We start from the raw sequence: 26,015 nt of genomic DNA, 5'->3' as shown, positions 1-26,015 counted from the left end.
TAGTGCTGTCCAATAGCTCACTGATGGTGGCCCTTTAGTTCATTGTTGAGTGCAATTATAGCATTGGGATAAAAGCCATTCAGAAGACGCGTGGTCCTACTTTTAATTGTTCTGTATCTTCTGCCAGAAGGCAGCAGTCTAAAAAGATTGTAAGCAGGATGGGAAGAGTCTCTGAGAATGTTATGCAACTTCCTCAAACAGCGAGATGCAAAGATGTCATCCAGGGTTGGTAGCCGGAGCCTGGTGATATTCTGGGCAGTTTTAATGATTCTCTGTAGAGATTTTGTTCGCTGCAGAGCTGCTCCCATACCATGCAAGAATGCTGTATGTCAGGACACTCTCAATAGTGCTGCGATAATAGGACAGAAGTAGATGCTGAGATAGATTTATCTTAGAATTAATAGAATTAATGGGGAAATGTAAAAAGAATATGAAATGAAATAAACTCAACCAATACCTGAGGGTCAACAGAAGAGTTGAAGACAAGATTCAGACATATACATACATCTGAAGCAAATAAAGACTGCTATCAATAGCAGTTGATTTTCAATTTTCAAAACTAGATTGGACAACCATTTGACCAGGATGAACTAAGGTCTCCTGCCTTGAGCATGAGGTTGGACTAGAAGACCTCCAAGTTCTCTTCTGGCCCTATGATTATTTAAACAAGTCCCTTCAAAGCTACTTCAAAATTCAGGAATCTAGCATATTAACAAGGCCAGGATTTACACAATTTTATCCGATCTTTAGGATGTCTTACTTCTTAATGCAGAAGGCATCTCAACATGTTTTGATAATGATTCTTGCCTTGCAAGCTTCAGTCGTTGAAGATCCAGTCCCCAACCGGAAGCCCTCCCAAATGTGTTGGATTTCCACCCAAATAAGACCCCCCATCTTTCTATCCCATCTTGTAAAACAGCATGAATTGGATATCTAGCTTAGCAGATTTTCTATGGCATGAAACAAGATACATCGTTAGTCACTACTGTACATAATGAAAACAAATCATTAGTGCCTTAATATATCATAATTACATTTTTTAACTGTCACAAAGGGATCTGCTGTGCTTTTCTGCATTCAGGTGCCCCCCCAAAAAAACAAATCCAGCCTTAAAACTCCATCTTTGACGTGGGGAGGAAGTAGGAATCACCCTTTGTAACTTTGCTCGAGGCAGCAATATTTCTCAAGTTGGCCCACCCCTTCTCATAACAATTATTCTAATTCTTCTTCTTCTTCCTGTATTGTATATTTTAATTCCAAGAGATTCAATGAAGCCTTCGGGCTTCCTATATTCATCATGACAAATTTGCCAAGTTGCTACAGATAGCTGCCTTCCACTACTTGAGGGTCTGTCACAAAGAAGAGGGGGTTAACTTATCCTCTAAGGCAGGGTTCCCCAACCCCAGATGGTACTGGTCTGCAGCATGCCAGCAACTGACTACATAGCAGCACTAACTCAGAGGTGGTATTCAGCCAGTTCTGACCGGTTCTGGCAAACCGGTAGCAGAAATTTTGAGTAGTTCAGAGAACCGGCAAATACCACCTCTGGCTGGCCCCGCCCCCATCTATTCATTGCCTCCTGAGTCTCAGCTGATTGGCTGGGTCTCCTTTTGTTTCCCTGCACAGGAGAACGGAGCTGGAAAGCAGGTTAGTGGGGTGGGGAGGGTATGGGGATTTTACAGTATCCTTCCCCCAGGAGTGGGGAGGGAATGGAGATTTTGCAGAATCCTTTTCTGGAGTGGGGAGGGAATGGGTATTTTGCAGTATCCTCCCCCTGGAGTGGGGAGGGAATGGAGATTTTGCAGCATCCTTTTCTGGAGTGGGGAGGGAATGGGTATTTTGCAGTATCCTTCCCCTGGAGTGGGGAGGGAATGGGGATTTTGCAGCATCCTTTCCCTTCCACGCTCACCAAGCCACACCCACAGAACCGGTAGTAAAAAAATTTGAATCCCACCACTGAGTCTAACATCATATATTTCTCCCTTTTGACCTTTCCAAATGAGATTCTCACTTGTGTGTGATGGAATATTGTCAGTATTCCCAAGAGGGTGGATGTGCGTTATAGAAAAGCAAGAGACAACTCAATTCTGATAGTTTGTGTATGAGAAAGAGAGTGAAGATGGTTCTTCTTAGCAGTTCCCTTAATATATGTTTATGGCAATGTTAGCATGCTGTATTTTGGTAAGATTCTGTCTATGGGCAAGGAGCAATAAAGAAATCTGCTAGGAAAAATCACAATGTATCTTTCTTGCTTTTGGGAGCCTCCCTCCCTCCCTCCCTTCCTATGTACTCTCAACTTCCAGGAGGGAGGGGATGCATTCCAGAGGAGCAAGAGACCACTCAGTTCAGATAGTTTGTGTGAGAGAAAGAGGGTGAAGATGTCTCCTCCCTAATAGTTCCCAGAGTATATGCTTTATGGGGACATTAGCTTACTTTAGTTTGGCAAGATTCGGTCTATAGGTGAGGAACAATAAAGATATTTGGTGGGAAGAAGCACAACGAGCCTCTCTTGGTTTTTGGAGCCTGACATTCAGCTCCACATGTGCTTGTAACAACATGAGATTTTATGCACAGGTGGCTCTCTTCTTTTTTTTGTGGATAAAATACATGCCTTCTTTCGTAACGCTGGCCCACCCACTTTCAAGGAACAAGACACCCTTAGAAAAAGGCAAGCAAATTTCACCATCTGCAACCGCATTTCAGAGGGCCCTAAGACATGAAATATCTCAGTAGGAGAGTAATCGAGTACAAATGTTGTAAAATAGATTGCATCAAAAGTTGCAAGATAGGATTAGCACGGTTGGTTTATTCATTGGGCGAATTTTCACAGAATGCTAAGCCAGGAATTTTTTTTTAAAAAAAACTTATGATTTATTGAACAAGCCATTAAGTGGCTTACTTTGCATCAGAATGTTAAATCCATACAGGGGCTTGATTTATCCTACTGTGCCAAAAACTTACACATTTGTTCCCAAGCCAAGAGATTCAAAGGCCTCTAAGTGGTATTCTAAGGGTATATTTCCATGAAATAGTAGGTGGATGCAGCCAGGGCAAAAACGGGATTTCATTCATGACTGATTTCCTTTATATTGTAATCAGATTAGAATTATAACACACATTATTTTTCTTCAGTTGTGAATTTCAGAATATTTCTCTTCTTAAATATTGCAATGAGGAATAATCCAACTTGTTCAGACGTCCTATACCCATCTAATATCGTACACCAAGGATTTAAAGAGGAATTAAGTGGTGGCGGTGGGGGAGATGAATTATAGAAAGGAAAACTGGCTTGGTGAATATTATTGATCATGAGCCATGGTGGCGCAGTGGTTAGAGTGCAGTACTGCAGGCTACTTCTGCTGACTGCCGGCTGTCTCCAATTTGGCAGTTGAAATCACACAAGGCTCAAAGTTGACTCAGCCTTCCATCCTTCCGAGGTGGATAAAATGAGGACCCAAATTATTGGTAACAATGTGCTGACTTTGTAAACCTCTTAAAGGTGGCTGTGAAGCACTGTGAAGCGGTATATAAGTCTAAGAGCTGTTGCTATTGCTCTCTGACTTGTCCATCAACTATTCCAGAGATGACAGAAATAAACAAAGCACAAAGCATCTCAAGAAATTATATTTCCTTGCTCCTTCACTTTAGTGTTAAAGCAAGAAATTTCCAGCAAGCTAGACTGCCTCTATAAGAAGTAGCGTATTCCTGGTTTAAATACTGTTTTTTCATAGGATAGGATAGGATAGGATAGGATAGGAAAGGAACAGGAACAGGAACAAGAAGAGAATAGAAATCTTTATTGGTCAAGTGTGATTGGACACACAAGGAATTTGTCTTTGGTGCATAGACTCTCAGTGTACATAAAAAGACAAGATACATTCGTCAAGAATCATAAGGTACAACACTTAATGATAGTCATAGGGTACAAATAAGAAATCAGGAAACAATCAATATCAATATAAATTGTAAGGATTTATTGGCCTACATCTCTTTTAATATGTTTCTATAAACAAAGGAAGAATAATCTAAAGGAAAACTTTAAGAGCTGAAGGTCAGTTAAGCTTTCGACTTTCAGAAATGGATTTCGATTTGGGTTATACTGTATTTTCCCCCCTTGTAATAATAAATCTCTACCACTTCAGCAGGCTAAACCAGTTGTAGTTTCTTTGGTTGTTTTAGGGCCAGATTTATATGATCTTCAGCTGGTGCCGTTTTCAACATTGTAAACATTGTGCCTAGAGATTTTATTATCTGCGCAGAAAACTCTTGCTTAATTATTCCTTTTCATTTTTATAGTGTCTGGCTGCTGCTTTATTATTTTGTACTTTTGCTACTGAGTATATTGATTGGTATGTTTGTTTTATTTCATTAACTCCCGACTTTATGATATGTTGGAGGAAGCACTCAGCACTCCAAATGCAGAGTATATAGTAATTATTTGGGTTACTCTTGCTACATTTTTTTTTTAATTTCAGCTGGCTGATTCTGAGATTTAGTTTCTCAATTCCTGGCAATAGATGGGGAAGAAATGGAGGTACTGACAAATTTTATTTTCCTGGGCTCCAAGACCACCGCAGATGGGGATTGCAACCAAGAAACTAAAAGACGCTTGCTCCTGGGGAGGAAAACTGGCAAATCTAGACAGCATATTAAAAAGCAGAGACATCATCCTGACAACAAAAGTGTGTCTAGTCAAGTATATGGTTTTCCCAGTTGCAATGGATGGCTGTGAAAGCTGGACCATAAGGAAGGCTGAGCACCAAAGAATTGAGGCCTTTGAACTCTGTTCTGGAGAAGACGAGTCCCTTGGACTGTAAGGCGATCAAACCAGTCAGTCCTAGAGGAGATCAACCTTGACTGCTCTTTAGAAGGCCAGATCCTGAAGATGAAACTCAAATACTTTGGCCACCTAATGAGAAGGAAGGATTCATTGGAGAAGAGCCTCGTGCTGGGAAAGATTGAGGGCAAAAGAAGAAGGGGATGACAGCGAAGGAGGTGGCTGAATGGAGTCACTGAAGCATTAGGCGTGAGCTTAAATGGATTCCAGAGGATGGTAGAGGACAGAAAGGCCTGGAGGAACGTTGTCCATGGGGTTGTGATGGGTCGGACACAACTTTGGGACTAACAACAACAAATAATATTTATCTTAATTGTTTTGATGTGTTTATTTAACTAGACAGAGTTTGCTAATGTCACATACCGAAAAAGAACATGAAATGCGTCTGTAGTTGACAACAGAGAGTCACAATAGAAAGCAAGAAAGAATGTTCTAATCAAGTCAAGAACCACACAACATTTGGGGATTTTTCATCCCAGTTATATTTGCCTCATTACCAACCAGTCTGCAGTTTCTCCCAACCATAATGAAAGATTCTGTCAAGTTGATTTCAACTCCTAGTAAGGGCATGGACACAACATTCTGGTTTGCAAATGCCTTCTCCAGGGATTTACTTTCTAACCCATTCTACAATCCCAGGATTTCCTAGAATCTAGACAACCTCCATCCAATTATTTTTCTTTGGGTTAATAATTTAAGTTTTCAATAAATACAGGAAGCTGTTGACGTATGACAACAACTGACCCCAAAATTCATGTTGCTAAACCAGACAGTTGTTAAGTGAGTTTTGCCCCATTTTACAAACTTTCCTGACAAAGTTGTTAAGTGAATCACTGCAACTGTTAAGCCACGTTCGTAAGTGTGAAAAATAGCCACAAATCACTTTTTTCAGTACGGTTGTAACTTTGAACATTCATTAAACAAACTGTTGTAAGTCGAGGATTACCTGTATAGTAAAATTAATGCAAACTAGTTCAGCAAAAAGTCCAGTAGGTGTTACCAGAAATATCAAAACAAATACTTTATCTCTGGTCAAATCATCCAACTTTACATTCCTTCATTTTGCTTTGCACAATCTTGACTTTTAAATCATTCCTGTAACCTCACAGGATTTAATATTTCATCACTCTTTGGTATTTAAAAGGAGCCTTCAAAGCTTTCATCAGCCTATTTTATAAATCCCACAGAAAAGCATTGTCAAGGATTTCTTCTCACAGTTATTCCATGTCAAGATCTTTTTCTTAACTTTTGTATTCCCATTTTGGTAATCTCACATTTGCTGTCTTTCATGCCATCAAACTATAATGTCCATGTCAGGTAAAAGTTTTTTTAAAAAAAAATTCTCATCAGCTTTTCATAGTTTATCCATTGAAATCAATATCCTTTCTATAAGATATAAATTATCTATAGCTCAGTCTATTTTTCAAAGTATAATTAAGCACAAGAAAAAATTATATCTGGCTTAGCCATTTTAATTCTCTTCTGTCTGGTCCTTTAGTTTCCTCTAGTGTCCATTTTCAACCTTTATTAAACCTCAGTTCTTGATTGTGTTGGATTCCATTTCAGTAATTTCTCAAGATTATATACTTGTTATAGAGCAAAAATAATCAATATCCCCAAACCTCTTGCTTTCCAAATCTATTTCAAACGTGCTTAAATCATTTTGTTTTTGTTTTTATCAGCTGTATATTATTTTAGATTCTTTAGTCTCTGCTTAAAATTTCTTAACTCTAAAGAAGGTAAAACTTACCAGGTATCAAATTAAACTCACTGTTTTGAAAGTCTCTAATATCCATAAAGTGATTAAATGGAGCAGTCAGTTTGGCTGGCTTAGTATCTTTAGGAAAGGCTCCAGTGCTGCTAAGAACAAAGATATGTGTTCCTATTTTCCCCAGCTCCTAGTTGCTGTTTTACAGCCTCCTCCTGAGAAGCTATGATTCGGAGCAGTCATGGATGATCTCCCAATCTCCTCCTTCTCTGAGAGATATGAAGGACCTCCTCTCCAAAGCCAGTCTTTCATTTTTCACAGTGGGTCATTATCTCACTTATTCATGGAGATGTCTTCAGTCAGCCATGACTCACACTGGAAGCCCCAGGTATTTTATACCAATATGGCAGCTGTTGGACACTCTACAAGCAGCCTAGGGCTTTGGAAGCAAAGTTCATCAAGGTAGCTCAATATAAATAAATTGTGGAAGTGACAGTCCAGCAGCAATCTGAAAGGATGGCCTCAAGTTGTCAATACTGATCTAAGAGAACCTCTCCAATTCAGCAATGCTATCTGTCCAACTTGTATTTGGTGTTCTGATTTTTTTTTTTTTGCCAATTATAGGGCAGAGCATTTATTAGTTGAGATTTGGAGTTGCCAATTGCTCAATCGTTCAGACGTTATACACAAAAGTGAAGCACCTGAAGTAATAAGCAGCTTTGCCCGTATTTCTCACTGGCTAGTAAAACAGTTTAGTCCTCTGAACAATAAGAAACACTAGTTTCTTCCTGCCATTAGTAATGAAAAATCAGGAAAGTCTTCCCATTGGCTTGGTATAACCATTCTACATAGCCCATGGGGAAGTCATTAACCCAACCTCTTCCTTGTTGGTTCATTTGTTAGATTTATCTTCCATCACTTTGAGGTTCAGACTTCAGAAGACTCATCCAAAATGTCTATGGAGATTCTCACATCATGGTTGTCCCAAATGTGCTTTTCCAAAAGGCAATTGGACTTTCTTAGGGTTTTTTTCCCCCTTGAAAATGTCTTGCTTCTAACTGCAATAGAATAGTATAACAGAGCTGGAAGGGACATTGGAGGTCTTCTAGTCCAACTCCCTGCTTAGGCAGGAAACCCTACACCACTTCAGACCAACGGTTATTCAATCTCTTCTTAAAAACTTCCAGTGTTGGAGCATTCACAACTTTTGGAGGCAACTTCTGTTCCACTGATTAATTGTTCTAACTGTCAGGAAAATTTTCCTTAGTTCTAAGTTGCTTCTCTCCTTGATTAGTTTCCACCCATTGCTTCTTGTTCTGCCTTCAGGTGCTTTGGAGAATAGCTTGACTCCCTCTTCTTTGGGGCAGCCCCATAGATATCGGAACACTGCTATATAGTGTATATAGTCCTTATTTTCATTAAACTAGACATACCCAGTTCTTGCAACCGTTCATCGTATGTTTTAACCTTCAGTCCCCTAATCATCTTTGCTGGTCTTCTCTGCACTCTTTCTAGAGTCTCAACATCTTTCTAGAGTCTCAACATCCCCAATTCCCCATCAGGCGTGTGGGGAAAAATGGAAGGAACCGTCCAATGAAGATTCAGCCCCCTAAGCCTTTCAGAGTATGAATAGAAGTTGATGAGCAGTTTGTTACTGGCATGTCAGTCCTATTTTAATAATGCATTTTCTAAGTGCTCTTTATTTCCTATAGGTTTTTTTTGATCGATGTTCTTCCAATGACAGAGATGAGAAGTAGAAAAAAACAACGACCTAACCATTGCATGCACCTTATCTAATTCCTATTTTTTTCATTCGTTTTCCCATGAAGGTACCCTGGTCTAGGTCTCAGTAAATCTCTGAGAAATGTTGAAACAATTCTGCTTTCCTGAAAACAATCTTAATAACAGGTTTGCTTCACACCTGATTGAAATTGAAAAGAGGGGATGCTCTTCAATTCCACACTCAAAAAGAGGTAAATATTCCAATCGTACAATTGGCAGATTAGGAGGACATGCAGTGGGAAATAGATTTGTATAAAAATCCAACCAGGTTCTGGATTAAGACGGACATTTTCTTCAGTTCTTCACTACGTGCAATTAAGATCATTAGAATAACTAAATGTGAAAATTCTTTATTTCTGTATGTAAGGAATGGAATGTCAGTGGAATCTCTCTCTCTCTCTCTCTCTCTCTCTCTCTCTCTCTCTCTCTCTCTCTCTCTCTCTCTCTCTGTGTCTCACTCTCTGTCTGAAATTATTAAATAACCTTAAAGAGAGAGTAAAATATAAATGACAATAAATCTCTTCTTTAGAACTTTCCTTTCCTTTTCCTTTCCTTCCTTCTTTCCTTTCCTTGTTTCTGTCTTCCTTTCCTTTCCTTGTTTCTCTCTTCCTTTTCTTTTTCTCTCTTCCTTTCCTTTCTTCTTTCCTTTCCTTTCCTTGTTTTTCTCTTCCTTTCCTTTCTTTCTTTCCCTTTCCCCGTTTTCTTCTCCCTTTTCCTTTTCTGATGTTTCACTTTGTTAGTTTTCCTTACTCTTTCATTCAAACTTAATACTGTTTTTAATTCTGTTGAAAAACGACTTCAATCAAAAATTTTAAAAAAATACTCAAAATCTAGTATTTCCCATGAAGTTGAAATATAGACTATACAAAGAAAATTCCAAATTTGAAATATAGAACAAATCCATGCATTCAATTAAGAGTTCAGGAACAATTTCTAATTAGAAATGAACTTTATATCAGAGTTGCTTTTAAGACTTCAAGCTATTCTGAAACATCATCAAAACAAACTCTCACAGCTTGTTTAATCATTCTTCTAAAGACTAAAAAAATCAAACATGAAGACATTTTTCCAGTATATGTTCATATTTCCAGGAATAGGAATAGTTTTGTAACCAAGTTTAGGTTTGGAGAAAATGGAATAAATTTTCAAGGAGAAAAATACTTCCTCTAAGTTTTCCTCATATTTTCTCTTAAATTTGTATGAACCTTTCCTGTTTCTCCCTGCAACTGATTGCCAATATTTCTTATTTTAAAAAAGAACATTTCTTTCTTTTTTCTATTTGGCCCATACCTCTGATCGCTGTTCAAAATTCACACATTCTAAACAATTCTCCTATGGATACCATAGTTTAAACCTCTGATAATATCTATACAAATAGTGCTGAAGCACAAACTTTCTCAAAATATAAAACATTAAAAAAGTAGAAAATGGAAAGAAAGCCTAATTCTAGCTGGATCATAAATTCCTGCGATCAAACAAGACAATTTTTAATCATAGGGAACTGGAGGCTAAAACATATGAAGAACAAGTTGCAGGAACTGGGTATGTCTAGTTTAATGAAAAGGAGGACTAGAGGAGACATGATAGCAGTGTTCCAATATCTCAGGGGCTGCCCCAAAGAAGAGGGAGTCAAACTATTCTCCAAGGCACCTGAGGGTAGAACAAGAAGCAATGGGTGGAAACTAATCAAGGAGAGAAGCAACTTAGAACTGAGGAAAAATTTCCTGAGAGTTAGAACAATTAATCAGTGGAACAACTTGCCTCCAGAGGTTTTGAATGCTCCAACACTATAGGTTTTTAAGAAGATGTTGGATATCCATTTGTCTGAAGTGGTGTAGGGTTTCCTGTCTAAGCAGGGGGTTGGACTAGAAGACCTCCAAGGTCCTTTCCAACTCTGTTATTCTATTACTTCCTTTAAGGATTTTTAAATACAATAACTACTGGAAGGATTGTTCAAAGTAGAATTAGAAGTAATTTCAATTGCAAGGTCTTTACTAAACATTTTTAGGCATACAGAATTATATATTTACAAGTAAGATTATTTGTCCAAGAAACGTTTGAGGCCAGATGAATTAATTTGGAGTTAATAATATGAACAGGTAGAAAAAATAGATTTAGGAGACAAAAAACTAGAACGAAACTTACTCTTTGATCTACATTCATGAAATTCATTTCTGGTCACCTGGTGACCCTACCAATCCATGAGCAGTTGGAATATATTGATGGTGAAATGTTAGCCATCATAATTCAGGGAAAGAAATTCCACAATTTGTCCAACTTGTCAAGTGGGCCTACAGGTTTCTTCTCAAGATGTTCCAAATCAATTGCAGATTTGGGAGGAAGTTGAGGAAAAGCACCTTAATTCCAATAAATTCCCAGTGAATTTATATTTCACTGGGATGTCCTTTGACCTTCATGGATGCACCAAGAATGAGAGAACCTCAGTACAATTAGAATCCTTTGAACCTTTTATCCCTAGTCCGGATCTTGCCTTCATGGTGACAGCCAAAGGACAGCATGCTTGCACAGAAGGGTTTGAGATGGAAATATCTCGCTGTCCTTCTAAGACAGCTGTTCAAAAGATTGTGGGCGCATCTGGAGGGACAAGGTATGAAGGCTAGCTAAATGAACGAGAAAAGCCTTCTATTTCAAGAACTGTCCGCACCATAGATAGAGTTAAAAATAAGAAGTCAGAAGAAGGGGAAACTGCTGGGAATCTGGAAAATTTGCTCATCAAATATTAGCATCCTGGGTAAGGAATAGAATAGAATAAGAATGGATAGAATAGAATAAGAATGAATAGAATAGAATAGAATAAGAATGAATAGAATAGAATAAAAATGAATAGAATAGAATAAGAGTGAATGGAATAGAGAATAGAATAAGAATGAATAGAATAGAATAACAGAGTTGGAAGGGACCTTGGAGGTCTTCTAGTCCAACCCCCTGCTTAGGCAAGAAACCCTACACCACTTCAGACAAATGGCTATCCAACATCTTCTTAAAAAGTCACCGAAGTAGGAAGTTTCAGAGTCAAGTGGAAAAATGAATTTGGGAACCTTCAAGATCCAGCTATGAATGTCTGGAGATTCATCCAGGTCATGATGGTCCCAAAGATGCATTTTCAAGAGACAACTGGTCTCTCAGAGCTAAAGAAGCTTCTTGGATGAGAAGCTAAATGTTTTGAAAGAAAAACCAGACAGTCCAGTTGCCTCTTGAAAAAAGCACCTTTGGGATGTCCCGCTCTGAAATGTCACGAAAACTCTCTAAAGGTAAAATGTAAAGGTTCCCCTTGCACTGTCCAAAGATTTCTCCATAGTTATGTGGCCGGCATGACTGACTAACAACAAAGGTTACCTTCTCACCAGGGTAGTCCCTATTTTTCTACTTGCATTTTGACCTGCTTTCGAACTACTAGGTTGGCAGAAGCTGGGACAAGTAATGGGAGCTCACTCCATTATGTGGCGCTAGGGATTCGAACCGCTGACTTAGCCACTGAGCCACCGCATCCCTGAAAACATTTCCACCTTGTCATGTTAGAAATAGTTTGGGAATCTTCTTTTAGGGGTTTGAAAACTCTCTACAAACCCCTAAAAGAAGATTCCCAAACTACTTCTAACATGACAAGGTGGAAATGTTTTAATGCTAAAGGGTTTCCAAGCAGGGAGCCATCAGTTTAATACTTCAATTCTCCCAACCTTCACATTTACAGCATTCAGAGAGGGGCTCTGATTTAGAGATGTCTGAGAAGGCACAAACGTCTCCATAGTCCAGTTAAGTTCAATGTTAACAAGAAAGAAAAAGCATTTCAGGGATCATTTGAGAAATCAGGGATCTGTCAAGGGATAGGATGCTAATGGGTAAAATGCTTCGGTCAGAGTCATTTTTCTAATCAGATCAATTGTGACCGCAATAAAACCCCAGGTTTGTTGCTGAAAGGAGCATCTACAGATGCTTCCTTTATCTGGCAACCTCCAGGTGTGTTAGGTTACATAGCCCATCAAACTGCAACTAGTTTTCGTCAATGGTTCTGTTGGTTCAGGGTCAATGGGATTTGCCCTCCACGCTGGCTAGAAAAAAAAGCATCTGGAAGTTACAGAAGGGGAGGGGAGGGACTAGTTGGCATCCTTCATAAAGAGGAATTGAAATAAGGACTGGTTTGGATTGTTTGTTGTTAAGGTTTGTTATAACCTTATCCTAACTGTGAACACCCTGTTAATGTTAACTTGTTAACATTGAACTTAACTGGACTATGGAGAAGTTTGTGCCTTCCCAGATGTCTCTAAATCAGAGCCCCTCCACCGAATGCTGTAAATTTGAAGGTTGGGAGAGCTAAGGGCCAGACTAAACTAACTGAATGAACTAATTGACTCTGGAGGTAGATGGGAAGCAATTGGTCACCTTCTCTTATTTATCTCTAGCGGGACAAGGTGGCTCAATGGCTAAGACGCTGAGCTTGTCGATCAGAAAGGTCAGCAGTTCGGCGTAACGGAGTGAGCTCCTGTTTCTTGTCCCAGCTTCTGCCAACCTAGCAGTTCGAAAGCATGTAAAAAATGCAAGTAGAAAAATAGGAAACACCTCTGGTGGGAAGGTAACGATTGATGGGAACAATTCCCTGGCACCCTCCCCAACTGTTGGAAGTGCACAGTGGCATATCTGTAGCCACAAAAGGAGCGCGCTCGATGTGGAGAACATGTTTCTACACTGCATTTGAGAAAGTTTGGCTCCGAGCTATGCACTGATTAATATCAGATCTCTTCCTTGACTGGCTCCTTGATCTTGTCACATCTGGCTGACAAATCCTTACAAGCTTTTCCAAAGCAGGGCAGCCCCGTCATGCTCGGAGGGGAGGGGGGGAAGTTGCTGGAAGGAAGTGACAAGACCAGCCGAGCGGTGATGTGCCATCCGCTGAAACTAATGAAGTTGACTTTTGCTTCCAGGCTCCCGGAAAGTTTCTTTTTAAAAAATAAAATAAATAAAGGCAACGCAACATGCCTCAAGGTTTTGCAACAGGGCAACAGCTCGCCAAGAAGATAAGACCAACGATCCACCTCCCAAAATTCACGCTGCTAAGCTATTGCATGATCTTTAAAAAAAAAAAAGCTTTCTAAACTGCTTATGGGGATAACCTGAACCAAAACAGCATCCCAGCATGCACAATTAAAATGAAAAGGGAAAAGAAATAGCAGAATTGTTCAAAAATCTATCTCCCTCTTGGGTTGTTTCTTCTTTTTCTTCCTCCTCCTCCTCCTCCTCCTCCTCCTCCTCCTCCTCCTCTTCCTCCTCCTCTCCCTCTCTCTCTCTTTCTCTCTCTCTCTCTTTGTAAAAGTTTTTAGAGCATAATGTTGGATGCTTTTAAAGCTATTTTATTTTCATTTTCTCCCCCACTGTTAAAATATCCTTTGTAGCCCCTCTTATGCCATATGGACTAATCTCAGTTTCCCTCCCCTCTGCATTTTTAATATCTCAAAAAACGGAAGAAGTTTACTTCTTTAGACACCTTTCCCCCCAATCTGCTACCTTTAGGACTTATCAAAACAGTGCAGACGAAAACATGCATGTACATATGTACATGCACCCACGTATCATGAGGAAACAGAGAACACGCTTGGATCCTTAGATCTGTTATCCGAAGCATGGTAAATAAAACTTTGTTTAAAACTATGTCTTAACTTTTTTTTTTCAAAACTGGGTCAACAAAATCACATCAGAATCGTATTTTGTGTGTGTGGGGGAGAATAAAGGGCAGAATTCCCCATCCCATCCTCGCAGTAATGTTGCCAAATCACTTTCGTCTGGTCTCAGCATCACCACAATACCACACAACTGTACAACCGCAACCGTCTTAGAGCAGTCGGCTCGGGAGACACAAACCGTGCATTTCGGAGGTACTTAAACTGCTCGTGCAAAAATTGGTCGGGATTAAAACGCTGCCAGCTCGTCGCAATTTACAGGTGCCTCTGCTTCGCCGGCAACAGGGACCAAGGGAAAAACTTGAGCGAAACGGGGTTTTCAACCACCTGGAAGCAAAAAAAAAAAAAAAAAAGACAACCCCGAAGACGCGCCTCTTTTTCGTTTGCAAAAAAAAAATAAAAAAATCAAATCAAATCAAAAGCCATTTTCTTGGCCACCCGTGCCGTTGAAACAAATTGGACACACACACACACACACACACACACACACACACACCATCAGCAAGAATGAAAAGGCTGCGACTCTCGAGAAATTATTCTGCAGAACCTGGTCCCGCAGTTCCGCCGACCGTTGCAATGCAGGACAGGAATCTGCTGGAAATCTATTTGCTTGCTAGTCCGGGACTCGAGCTATTGCAAGGTAGGCGAAGAAGGGGAGCGAGCGAGAGAGAATCTGGAAGAGGTGTGGGGAAAGCGTCCCCTCCGAATCCATGGACGGGCGGTGATTTTTTTTTAAAAAAGAAGAAGAAACTTTCCTTACCTCCGACATTCTTACACGGCATGTGTTTGGAGAGCTATACAAGTATTTCCCATCCCCTCCGCTGTGAGTTATACAAAGAGCCACCAGGAAACATTCTTGTCTGTACAAGCAAAAGAGGCAGAGTCATCCTTAGCCTTTGGTCTCTCGCCCTCGTCTGAAGCGGTGCACCTCCACGCCTGTGTAGGCTCTCAACACAGGGGAGTGAAATCAGATCTCTCTTCCAACGGCACTCCGCCTCCCCCCCCCCCACTACTCCTGGCTCTGCTTCGAGGGAGCCCACAGTCTGGGACTGCTCCCTTCCTTCCTTCCTTCCTTCCTTCCTTCCTTCCTTCTTCTCTTCTCCCTCTCTCCCTTCCTCTCTCTCTTCTCTCCCTCTCCCTCTTCCTTTCTCTTTTTCTCCCTTCCTCTTTCTCCCTTCCTCTAGCTTTTTTCTCTCCCCCTCCCTCTTCCTTTCTCTCCTCTCCCCTTTCACGTTCTCCCTCCAACTCTCTTCTCTCTCCCTTTCTGTCTTCTCTCTCTTTCTCTTCCCTTTCTTTCTCCCTCCCTCTAGCTCTCCCTCCCTCCCTTTCTCTCCTCTCTCTGTTTCTCTGTCTCTCTATATATATTTTCTCTTCCCCCTCTTCCTCTTTCTCCCTTCCTCTAGCGCTCTTTTCTCTCTTTCTGTCCCTCCCTCCTTCCCTTTCTCTCTCCTCTCTCTCTTTCTGTGTCTCTTCTCTTTCTTTTTCTCCCTCCCTCCCTCTCTCCCTCTCTCCCTTTCTCTCCTCTCTGTATCTCTATGTCTCTCTTTATTCTCTCTTCCCCTCTCTTTCTCTTTCTCCCTTCCTCTAGCTCTCTTTTCTCTCTTTCCCTCTCTCCCTCCCTTTCTCTCTCTCTCTCTTCTCTCCAGGATGCTCCCACCTCAGTTGCAGCCCCTGCAGCCAGAAGCCAGACCCCCCTCACAGCTGGCTAGAAAAAGGGTATGGCACTCATCTTTCACACAGGTCGGATCAAAAGGAGACCCGAGCACCCCCCCCCCCAAGCTCCAAATGCTGCTGCGTGTGGAGAGACAAACCCTGCCGTTCCTCCAGACCACGAAGCCATTCGGTCAATGAAGTTAACCTAAGGCCCAAGCTACCTTCCCCGCCTCTTTTGGGGCAAGGGTTGGGGGCTTTGCAAGAATCCATAGCTCTCTCTTCAAAGTTCTGCAGGAGGAGGAGGAGGAGGAGGAGGAGGAGGAGGAGGAGGAGGAGGAGGAGGAGGAGGAGGAGGAGGAGGAGGAGGAGGAGGAGGAGGATAAAATGATGACGACGAAGACCATTCGGTATTTTTCTGAGCAAGGAGGCGAGCTTTTGCTGAAGTACATCCAGCTCAGTCGTTTCTAAAGAGCCCCAAATGGAAAAGTGAAATCAAATGGAGAATATCAATACTCAAAGAGCTCACACACAATCTGCTTTATTGTTGTTGTTTTTTTAAAGTTCAGCAAGACGATTTAAAAGAAAAAGGAGGGAAGGAAGGCAAGGGAAGCATCTGAATCAGAACCGACCCAATTTTGGGATGATGGTGTACTGCGGGCAGGTTAAAGTATGCATCAGTTACAAGGGAGGAAAAAAAAATACGATTCAGTAAACACAACTATGGTGTCCCAGACACAAATCTCTACCACATACAGGATTAAAAAATGATTTGCCAATGAAAGTTTCTATATGACCTGCGAGGGTGTTTCTGCATTAAAAGCATCGATTCTGTTTTCCTGCCTTGAGACTCAAAATATTTTAGCGATAGAAAGAAGGATGTCGCTCCGTGATAAATCCCAGGCTTGGTGGTCTATTTGTTGTGGCCCATCACAACAATGTCCACCAGCTTCAAGCCTAGTACCTTAACCACTAGGCCACACTATAGAGTACTTTTATGATGTACACCTCCCGAGTCACTTGTTGAGATGGGCAACTATAGAAATAAGCTCAGTTCAGCTCAAATCAAAGCAAAGCAAATCAAATCAAATCAATAAATACTGGATTTCCAAAAGAGTCTACTCTAGGCAGAGACATATGCACTAGTGGCCCAATACAGAGTTTCACAAATTCCTATGTTCCCAAGCTTGTCTATCACAATTACCGTATTTTTTGCCCTATAAGACGCACTTTTTTACTCCAAAAAAGAGGGTGAAAATCTGGGTGCGTCTTATACGCCAAATGTAGCCACCTGGGTCATCTAAAAATGGGGCAGGCAAACACCAAATAAATAAATAAACACCAGTGAGGAAGAAAGTGATGACAATGACTGCGTGGATCTGTCCTTCCTCATTTCTGATAGCAGCGAAGAAGAGGAATTCTTGGGGTTCGAATAAAAACATTACAGCCTTATTTTTGTTACTTTCACTGTTTACTGACTTTACTGACTGTTAATGAGAGTAAAGATAGTTCTTAATATGTTACATGGTTGACATAAAATTGTTCTTAAACTGCTGTTAACTTTATACAGTTGGTATAAAATATTTTACTACAGTATTTGGTTCAGAATCTTTTTTTCTAGATTTTCCTCCTTTGAAATTGGGTGCGTCTTATATTCCGGAGCGTCTTATAGGACGAAAAATACGGGTACTTAATTTTGTTAGATGTGCATCCCAATTTTCATGCGTGTTTTCAAGGCAATGAGCTTATCCCTCCAGCTTCTCATTCTGCCCGGCCATCTTCAACAACCTTATGCTCTTGTTAAGTTTGAAAGAGAGTGACCTACCCAAAGCTACTTGCTCATTTTCCAAGGTTGGATGTGCACCTGCATCCCCCCCCCCATTCTAGTCTGACAGCTTCACCACAACACCTCAATGGGCTCTAATAGTAAATCCAGCACGCACATAGTTTAGGACCATGATGGGGAACCTATGGCACGCGGAGCCACTTCTGCAGGCACGAGCTGTTGCCCTATGTCAGCTCCAACACGTATGCCCAGGCCGGCCAACTGATTTTTGGCCTCTCCGGAGGAGGCTGTTTTTGCCCTCCCCAGGCTCCAGGAAAGCCTCCGGAGCCTGGGGAGGGCGAAAAATGGGCCTACTGCGATCACCGGAAGTTCAGAAACGGACCATTTATGGCTTCCGGAGGCCCTCAGGGGGGCCAGGGAAGGCCATTTTCACCCTCCTGAGACTCCAGGAAAGCCTATGGAGCCTGGGGAGGGCAAAAAACACCGGAAGTTCATAAAAGAACTGTTTCCAGCTTCCGGAGGGTCTCCGGGAGGCTGGGGCAGGGTGAAAAGGCCCTCCCCTGGCCCTCCAGAGGCCCTCCGGAATCTGGAAATGGTCCATTTCCAAACTTCCGGTAGGCCTGGTTTTTTGCCCTCCCAAGGCTTTGTAGGCTTTCCTGGAGTATAGGGAGGGCAAAAACGGCCTCCCCCAGCCCCCCAGGGGAAATACCAAGCTCATCTTGGCTGTGAGAAGTGCACCGGCAGTGCGGTGTGCACATGGGGGGGGGGAGGTTCCTGAATGCATGTGCATGTGGGGGCACACTTTGCATTATGGGTGCATTATGGGCTCTCACATTTTTGGCATCCAACAAGAAAAAGGTTAGCCATCAGTGGTTTAGAGTACGTAAAACAACATCAAATCAGTCTACAAATAATTTTCAATGTATCTATAGCGCAATCATCTTTAACAATTGTGAATAATTATAGAGATTACAAGATAGGGATGTGTCTATGTTTATTTCTACGTTATGGGGTGTATTGTTCTCCAAAAAATGATCTTTTGTTCTTCCCTTTGGAAATGTAACTTAGTGCTATTTTCTAGCTTCAAGTCATATACCTTTAGGTGTTCATCTAAAATTCTAGCTGAGTAGAGGGAAATCTTCCACTGTATGTCTCAGAGCATATTTTCACCCTGAGATAAAATTTTAAGTGAATTTTAAGGGAGAAGGGTGGGTGGGTGGGAAACTGCATCAGAAAGTATCAGGAACTGCTTATCATCTCTCAATAGGTCATCGTTGCTTCTGAATATTTCTCTCTTTGCCCGTCCCGATGATTCACTTTGCAAAAAAAAAAGAGGAAGAAATCTATACTATACCCACCGGCGTCTGTTGGAAAAGGAGTAAATGGCAACGCAATGATTGTGGCAGCATGATCAAAGCCTTGCCCTTTGGGTGTGATGCAACTTTGATGTATGTACAAATGAGGCAGAGCTTTGATGAGGCGGCCATTTTGCCTTTATTGACCCACTCTGGGGATGCCAGTGATCCTACGCCTACATTATATATATATATAGTGTCTGCCCCTGAAATCAGGGAAGCTTCCCCACTGAATTCAAAAATATCTGGCATTTTCCATGTAGGAAGAATTCAACGTAATGCGGTTACCCGAATCCCATGATTTTAAAATTCTGACTATGAGATAAATGGAAGGAAAAACAGAGAAGGCTCATTTTGTAAAGGTGTTCTGATCTAAGCTTCCCAAAATCATGAAACCAACTCCTCGTCCCGATAAAACCTCTTTTATTTAGGTTAAAGGGAACTCCTCTCCAGCAAAGTCCCAGCAAACAGTCTTTCATGGGATTTGACAACTACAGACCTTTAACAGGCTTGGAGAGTTGCCAGGCCGATATCTTCCAAACGCCACGCTGTAGCAGAAATTACTTGGCAAGAAGTCAGGAACAGATCTTCATCCTAATGAATTGAACCAATTGTCTCCTGCAAACTCCCCTCCCCTTTTGCTCCTCTTCATTCCCTATGGAAGGGGCCGTTCACCGTCCGCCTGTGCCTTTACTCCTGAGTTGACCCTTGTTCCTTAGCTGTTCCCTTGCAGCTCTGCACATGCAGACATTGGGAACAGGCTACAGCTGTTCTTCTGCTCCACTGATCTTCAACTCTGAAGGCAGCTGATAACTGTCGGACGGCCCTGGCCCCATCTCTGCCTCCAACACAGAGCATTCGTCAGAGCTTTCCCCAGACTCCAGGAATGGCCCATGTTCCTCCCCAATTTCCTCACTGTCTGAGTCTGCTACCAGCTCCACTGGCTGCTGGCGGGCCACAACAAAAGGGCCAAACAACCTTCCTTAAATGCTGTCAATGAAGCTTGAATGTCATTCAGTTTTAATCGTATTTATTTTAGATACATTTTATATGAAATGTATGTGAAATAAATAGGCTTAAAATTAAATGACATTTGCCCAGTTATTGGGCAACATCAACTGCATTTAAGGAAGCTTGTTTACGAAAGGAGCACTCTCTGTTTTCCCTTCTGTTTATCCAATAGTCAGAATTATAAAATCCTGTGATTTGGGTAAATATATTATATTGAATTCTTCCTATATGGAAAATGCTAGATGTTATAGAACTCAGTGGGGAAGCTTCACTGAATATTTGCCTGCGAATAGAATAGTATTATGTCTCAAAGTTGGTGAAGCCTCAGGGTCATACTGTAGAAAGCTGCAATATAGGGTCAAACCAATGACTATATCTCGGCAAGTATTGCATCGGCACCTGTAACACTTTACCAATGTTCATTGGAGACCTGTTGTGCATGTACACATAAAATTTCATCGAAATCCGTGAAGGTTGAACAGGGAGCCCCAAACCATTTGACATGGAATGACCTTATAAAATAAAATCTGATTTCACATACAGCTTCTACTGCAGAAGATGGCCATGCTCCTGAAGTAAGTGGAATGCAGCCGCCTCTGGAGATCAAAGGCGATGGCCAATGGAGATCAGTGGCAAAATGTTGGATGAAGAGTCTAGTCTGCAAACTCAAGGGATGGCCTTTATTGCAGAAGATAACCTACTGACCTTAGAAAGGTGCTGTCCAATAGATAGTGCTGAAACGAGACTCAACCACTCTTCTGTGGGCTGGAGGCTTCCATTGTATTCTCCTCTGCCCTAAGCTGGGTGGACTTCAACTCCAGGAATTCCACAAAGTTTACAGAAGGCTGGCTGAGGAAATCTGGTCATTGAAGTCCACCCAACTTAAAGTTGCTAATATTAAAAAACAGAACAAAACCCTGGCCTAAGGAAATGTATTTGTTCACCTTATCAGTTCTGTAGATATCTATCGCTGTGAACCAAAGGAGATAACTGGACACAGGTAATGTGTAGAAATTACAATATATTTGGGTTCTGAACTTTTTCTTATTTAAATAGAAAGAAACTAATCCAACTAAAAGACAGTTCAGTCTCCGATGCTTAATACTTGGGAGAGCTTGACCATTTGGATAAGCCAATATGGATTGACTGGCTGCATGAATTTGATATGAGACATGCCGAGAAATTTAGCAAGAGTCAAACAAAGTGGCACAGATCCAGTTGCAATATTAGAGCAGCAAGATGTATCACCAGGAGTAACTTGGTTTGGGGTTTTTTCAGTTGTTCACTTTCCGTGGCATTTCCTGGGGGTTTCATGCTTTTTATGGCAAAGTTTGCAGTTCGGAAGTTAATTCACCCTGGTGCCATAACAATTTCAATGAGTAATCATTTATCAGCATGAAGTGACAATTTCTCTTTTGTCTTCCGGATCCGTTTTTAAGACGATTGCCCCAGTGACTAAAGGTGTATCAGTGACATTGGCAAGCTGACACAAAGAGCAGGGTGTGTTTGTGGAATCCTTTGGCACATCATAAAACGAATCACTGTTATTAAAAAAGCAAAAAAATCCGGTGCCTCCTTGCACATAAAATGTAGGAGAGAAAATATGGAAACACAAAGAAGGGATTTAAATATATATTCTCAAAAACTTATCTCAATTCGTTCCACAATGTTATTTATGCTGCCTATGTATGTTAGAGGGATGTGGTGGCTCAGTGGTTAAGACACTGAGCTTGTTGATCAGAAAGGTTGGCAATTTGGCGGTTCAAATCCCTAGTACCGTGTAACGGAGTGAGCTCCTGTTACTTGTCCCAGCTTCTGCCAACATAGCAGTTCAAAAGCACATAAAAATGCAAGTAGAAAAATAAGAACCATCTTTGGTGGGAAGGTAACAGCATTCTGTGCGCTTTTGGTGTTTAGTCATGCCGGCCACATGACCATGGAGACGTCTTCAGACAGCGCTGGCTCTTTGGCTTTGAAACGGAGATGAGCATTGCCCTCTAGAGTCAGGAACGACTAGCAGATCTGTGCGAGAGAAACCTTTAACTTTAAATGCATGTTATCTCTGTATGTAATGTATACATTGAAAAGATTTTATGATACTTCAATCACTTTGACCCAAAGTAACTCAGTTCAGGCTGGTAAATTAAGAGGAATTCACAATGGAAGGGTTTATATATATATATATATATATATATATATATATATATATTGTCTCTAATTGCTATTTAGTTTGGAGAAACCCAAATTCAGTTATGCAACCTTGTAGAAAGTCTTGTTTTAATTAGGCTGATTTCAGAGAGGTGACATAATAAAGAAATATTTATGGATTTACTGATAAATAGGCATTGCCATTAGGAATACTTGTTCCATTCATTAATTGTTCTAACTGTCAGGAAATTTCTCCTCAGTTCTAACTTGCTTCTCTCCTTGATTAGTTTCCACCCATTGCTTCTTGTCCCATCCTCAGGTGCTTTGGAGAATAGCTTAACTCCCTCTTCTTTGTGGCAACCCCTGAGATATTGGAAGACTGCTATCATGTCTCCCCTGGTCATCTTTTCATTAAACTAGACATATCCAATTCCAGCAACCGTTCTTCATATGGTTTAGCCTCCCATCCCTAAATTATCTTTGTTGCTCTTCTCTGCACTCTTTCTAGAGTCTCCACATCAAATAAATGGAAGAAGAGACACAGAAAACAGAGAGTCTGCCTGGATTCAAAATGGTACACTTAAAAAATTATTTTGCAAAGAATTCTGCCTTGATTGCTAAGAGTGAGAGCAACTTTCACCTGACGTCAGAAGAGACTGCCTTTCTTTTTTTTCTTCATTTTCCTTAGAGTGGAAATACACACTGATAAATTTTGGTATCTGTAAAGATCTGTCTTCTCTATAAACAGCACCTATGCTGAAGATGTCGGATTAAACGAGACTGAATGCACCTTTACCAGGACAGCTGCTAAAAGCGAGCCGACGGCTATCCCCTTGTGTTTCTCCTTTAGAAGTGTGATTAATTATTTCAACAACATTCTCTGGCTCAATCAGCCTTCAAAGCAATGTACATTAAACTGGTTGGACCAGAATGGTACCAGCTCTTAGACACACCTACCCACCATAGACCTGGTGTTTTCTATTTTATTTATGTTGTTGGCTGATCCCCCTCTCCAATCTGTTCTCTTCTGGGTGCAATATTCTAGGTGCAATTTATAAAGAACAATACATTCTACAATTCCCTCCTTCCCATTTTCTTTCTTTTTAAAGTCTGCAAATCAGATGTCTTCCTGAAGTTTGCATAGTTTAAATGTATATATACCTTCTCATCAGTAAAGAGCAAATATTAAGCTTGGACACAGACAAATGTCTCTTGACCGACACTTCTGTCCAGCTTGTTATTTTCAAGTTCCTTGGATGGTCACAATGGAAAATGGGATTCTAGATCAGACAGATCTCAAGTCACTTTCTTGAGAGGAGTCACTTCAGAGTAAGACAGTATACTAAATACATACATACATATATGGCTCTGTGTGTGTGTGTGTGTTTTCCAGCCTAACTCTGGAATGCCTTGAGCAATTTCAACCAAACTTGGTACACAGATGACTTACTCTCTGGAAACAAATACTGTGGGGGGTAAGACTCCCCTAACACCACTCAGTTTGTGTGTGTGTGTTCTGTTAAGATACAGCCTGTTGTGCCTTCAAATGGCTTCTACCATACTGTCGTAAAATGGCTTCTACTGTACAGTGCAGTGGAGTTTCCATGGTAATGGCTTCACAGTACTCCATAAGGGGGCTCCCTTTGGTAAGGGGGAAAATCCAACATTAGAAATTACATTTGGTCCAGACATTTCCCCCCTATAAATAAATACCTGGGCAATGCCGGGTTATCCGCTAGTAAATAAATAAATAAATAAATAAATAAATAAATGTAACAGGCATTATCTTAAATAGCTAGATTCCACTCTCTTGTACTTTCAACCCTTATCTTAAGTACCGATAGAAAGCCCAGGAGTAGAACACAAATGCAGTATTCATTCATTAGTAAGTAATTAGTAAGAACTAACTTATAGCAACAAACCATGGTTAGCTGAATTTGCTCGCCCATGTCAAAACAACCAAATTGTAGCTTAGTATACTGATGCTAGGAAGCTTATCAACCATAGCCATTGTTTTTTCTCCATGAATTTGTCTAATAAATTCTGAAAACAATTCATGTTAATCACCATAGCTAATGACAATGAATTCTGTTTATTAACCACACATTATAAAGTATAGTTCAAATCCCTAGCGCCGCTTAACGGAGTGAGCTCCCGTTACTTGTCCCAGCTCCTGTCAACCTAGCAGTTCAAAAGCACATAAAAATGCAAGTAGAAAAATAGAACCACTTTTGGTGGGAAGGTAACAGTGTTCTGTGCGCCTTTGGCATTTAGTCATGCCGGCCACATGACCACGGAGACATCTTCAGACAGCGCCGGTGCTTCAGCTTTGGAACGGAGATGATCATTGCCCCCTAGAGTCGGGAACGACTAGCACATATGTGCGAGGGGAACTTTTACCTTTAAGGCTGAAATTAAAAATAGATCAAATTTAGTTTCTGACTCATCCTTCTTATAATGGGAACTGTAACCATACTGTAGCTATTCAATTTATTTAAAAAAAAATTGTATTAAAAGCCAACTGTGGTGCTTTGCCTGTGATGCATGACAGAGGCTGTAGTGTAACTCGTTTACACCCTCAAAAGTACATTTTGCAGATACAATACAATACAATACAATACAATAGTAGAGTTGGAAGGGACCTTGGAGGTCTTCTAGTCCAACCCCCTGCCTAGGCAGGAAACCCTATACCGTTTCAGACAAATACCCTCTTTGCCATCTCAGACAATCATAGTTTTTACCTAGCTAAGCAGCTCTGGTGCTCTTTGTAGATGGCCAGGAAAGTGAACTCTTGTTTTATTTTCTTGTAGACGTGCTCAGACAGAATTGACCCGAGTAAAGGATTAAACGAAGGAGTGTCCTTTGTTAGGAAAATAATGCCATTTGTAAAATGCAAGACATCACGCTGTCAACAAAAGTGAGCATGGTCAAGGCTATGATTTTCCCAGTTGCAATGGATGGCTGTGAAAGTTGGACCATAAGGAAGGCTGAGCGCCAAAGAATGGAGGCCTTTGAACTATGGTGCTGGAGAAGACTCCTGCATTGAGTCCCTTGCGATCCAACCGGTCAGTCCTAGAGGAGATCAACCCTGACTGCTCTTTAGAAGGCCAGATCCTGAAGAGGAAACTCAAATCCTTTGGCCACCTAATGAGAAGGAAGAAAGACTCCCTGGAGAAGAGCCTCATGCTGGGAACGATGGAGGGCAAAAGAAGAAGGGGAAGACAGAGCATGAGGTGGCTGGATGGAGTCACTGAAGCAGTAGGCCTGAGCTTAAATAGACTCCAGAGGATGGTAGGGGACAGGAAGGCCTGGAAGAACGTTGTCCATGGGGGTCACGTTGGGTCAGACACAACTAACAACAACAACAATAAAATTGAACCCAACTCACTTAACAACTGCCATGTTTAGAAATTCTGGTCTCAGTTGTTTTCATAAATCAAGGGCTACCTGTACCTTGAAGTCTTCTTGGAACTAAAATGGAGGAAGCCAGGTATGAGCACAGCTGTTCTTCCTCTACTCTGGGCAGGCCATCCCCTTCCCCACTTTTCTGCCTTTTGCTACAAGCTGACCGGGCAATGAATGTCATTCAGAATAATGTCTTTCCCAAGGACTGGATTGGAAAGCTGCCTGAAGATTAAGTTTTATCCTGACGTTCACTCCCATTCTTGGCCTTTGGACTCCAAGAACTGACATTCTCCGTGCCTGGAACAGCCTTTCTCTCTCTCTCTCTGCCTCTCTCTCTCTCTCTCTCCCTTCCTCCCAACCTTTCGAGTCACTCTCTTGTGTTATTAAAATGTCCACTATTTTTAAAATGTTGTTTTGAAAAGCTATCTCTCTGGGTAGCCTCAAAATCCTCTCAGCCTCCAAACCCTCTCCCCATGAACTTTGAGTAAATTCTTAGGCAGTGGTGAAATCTAATTTTTTTTGCCCACCGGTTCTGTGGGCATGGCTTGGGGGGGGGATTGTCATGTGACTGGATAGGCGTGGCCAACTTTTTTTCACTTTTGAAAGCATTTTTTTTTCCTGTCTATTCGCCTGAACCAAC

General features: G+C 41.2%; 1 protein-coding gene across 2 annotated transcripts in view; it reads right to left on the bottom strand.

Moving 5' to 3' along the window:
• Positions 1-26,015, bottom strand: part of BNC1 (basonuclin zinc finger protein 1) — a 69,013-nt gene that overhangs the window by 12,167 nt on the left and 30,831 nt on the right. Inside the window, exon 1 of one of the 2 annotated variants that reach the window (XM_081964730.1) lies at positions 14,781-14,919. The exons of the other annotated variant lie outside the window; for it this stretch is intronic. Coding sequence (XP_081820856.1) covers positions 14,781-14,789 — 9 coding nt within the window. The 5' untranslated portion in view covers positions 14,790-14,919. Of the gene's footprint in view, positions 1-14,780; positions 14,920-26,015 lie in introns of those variants that run through there. 2 annotated transcript variants of the gene reach the window in all.

Source organism: Natrix helvetica (genome assembly GCF_964273705.1).
Source record: "Natrix helvetica genome assembly, chromosome: 12".
NCBI lineage: Eukaryota > Metazoa > Chordata > Lepidosauria > Squamata > Natricidae > Natrix > Natrix helvetica.
This window is presented reverse-complemented; position numbering and strand designations above follow the sequence as displayed.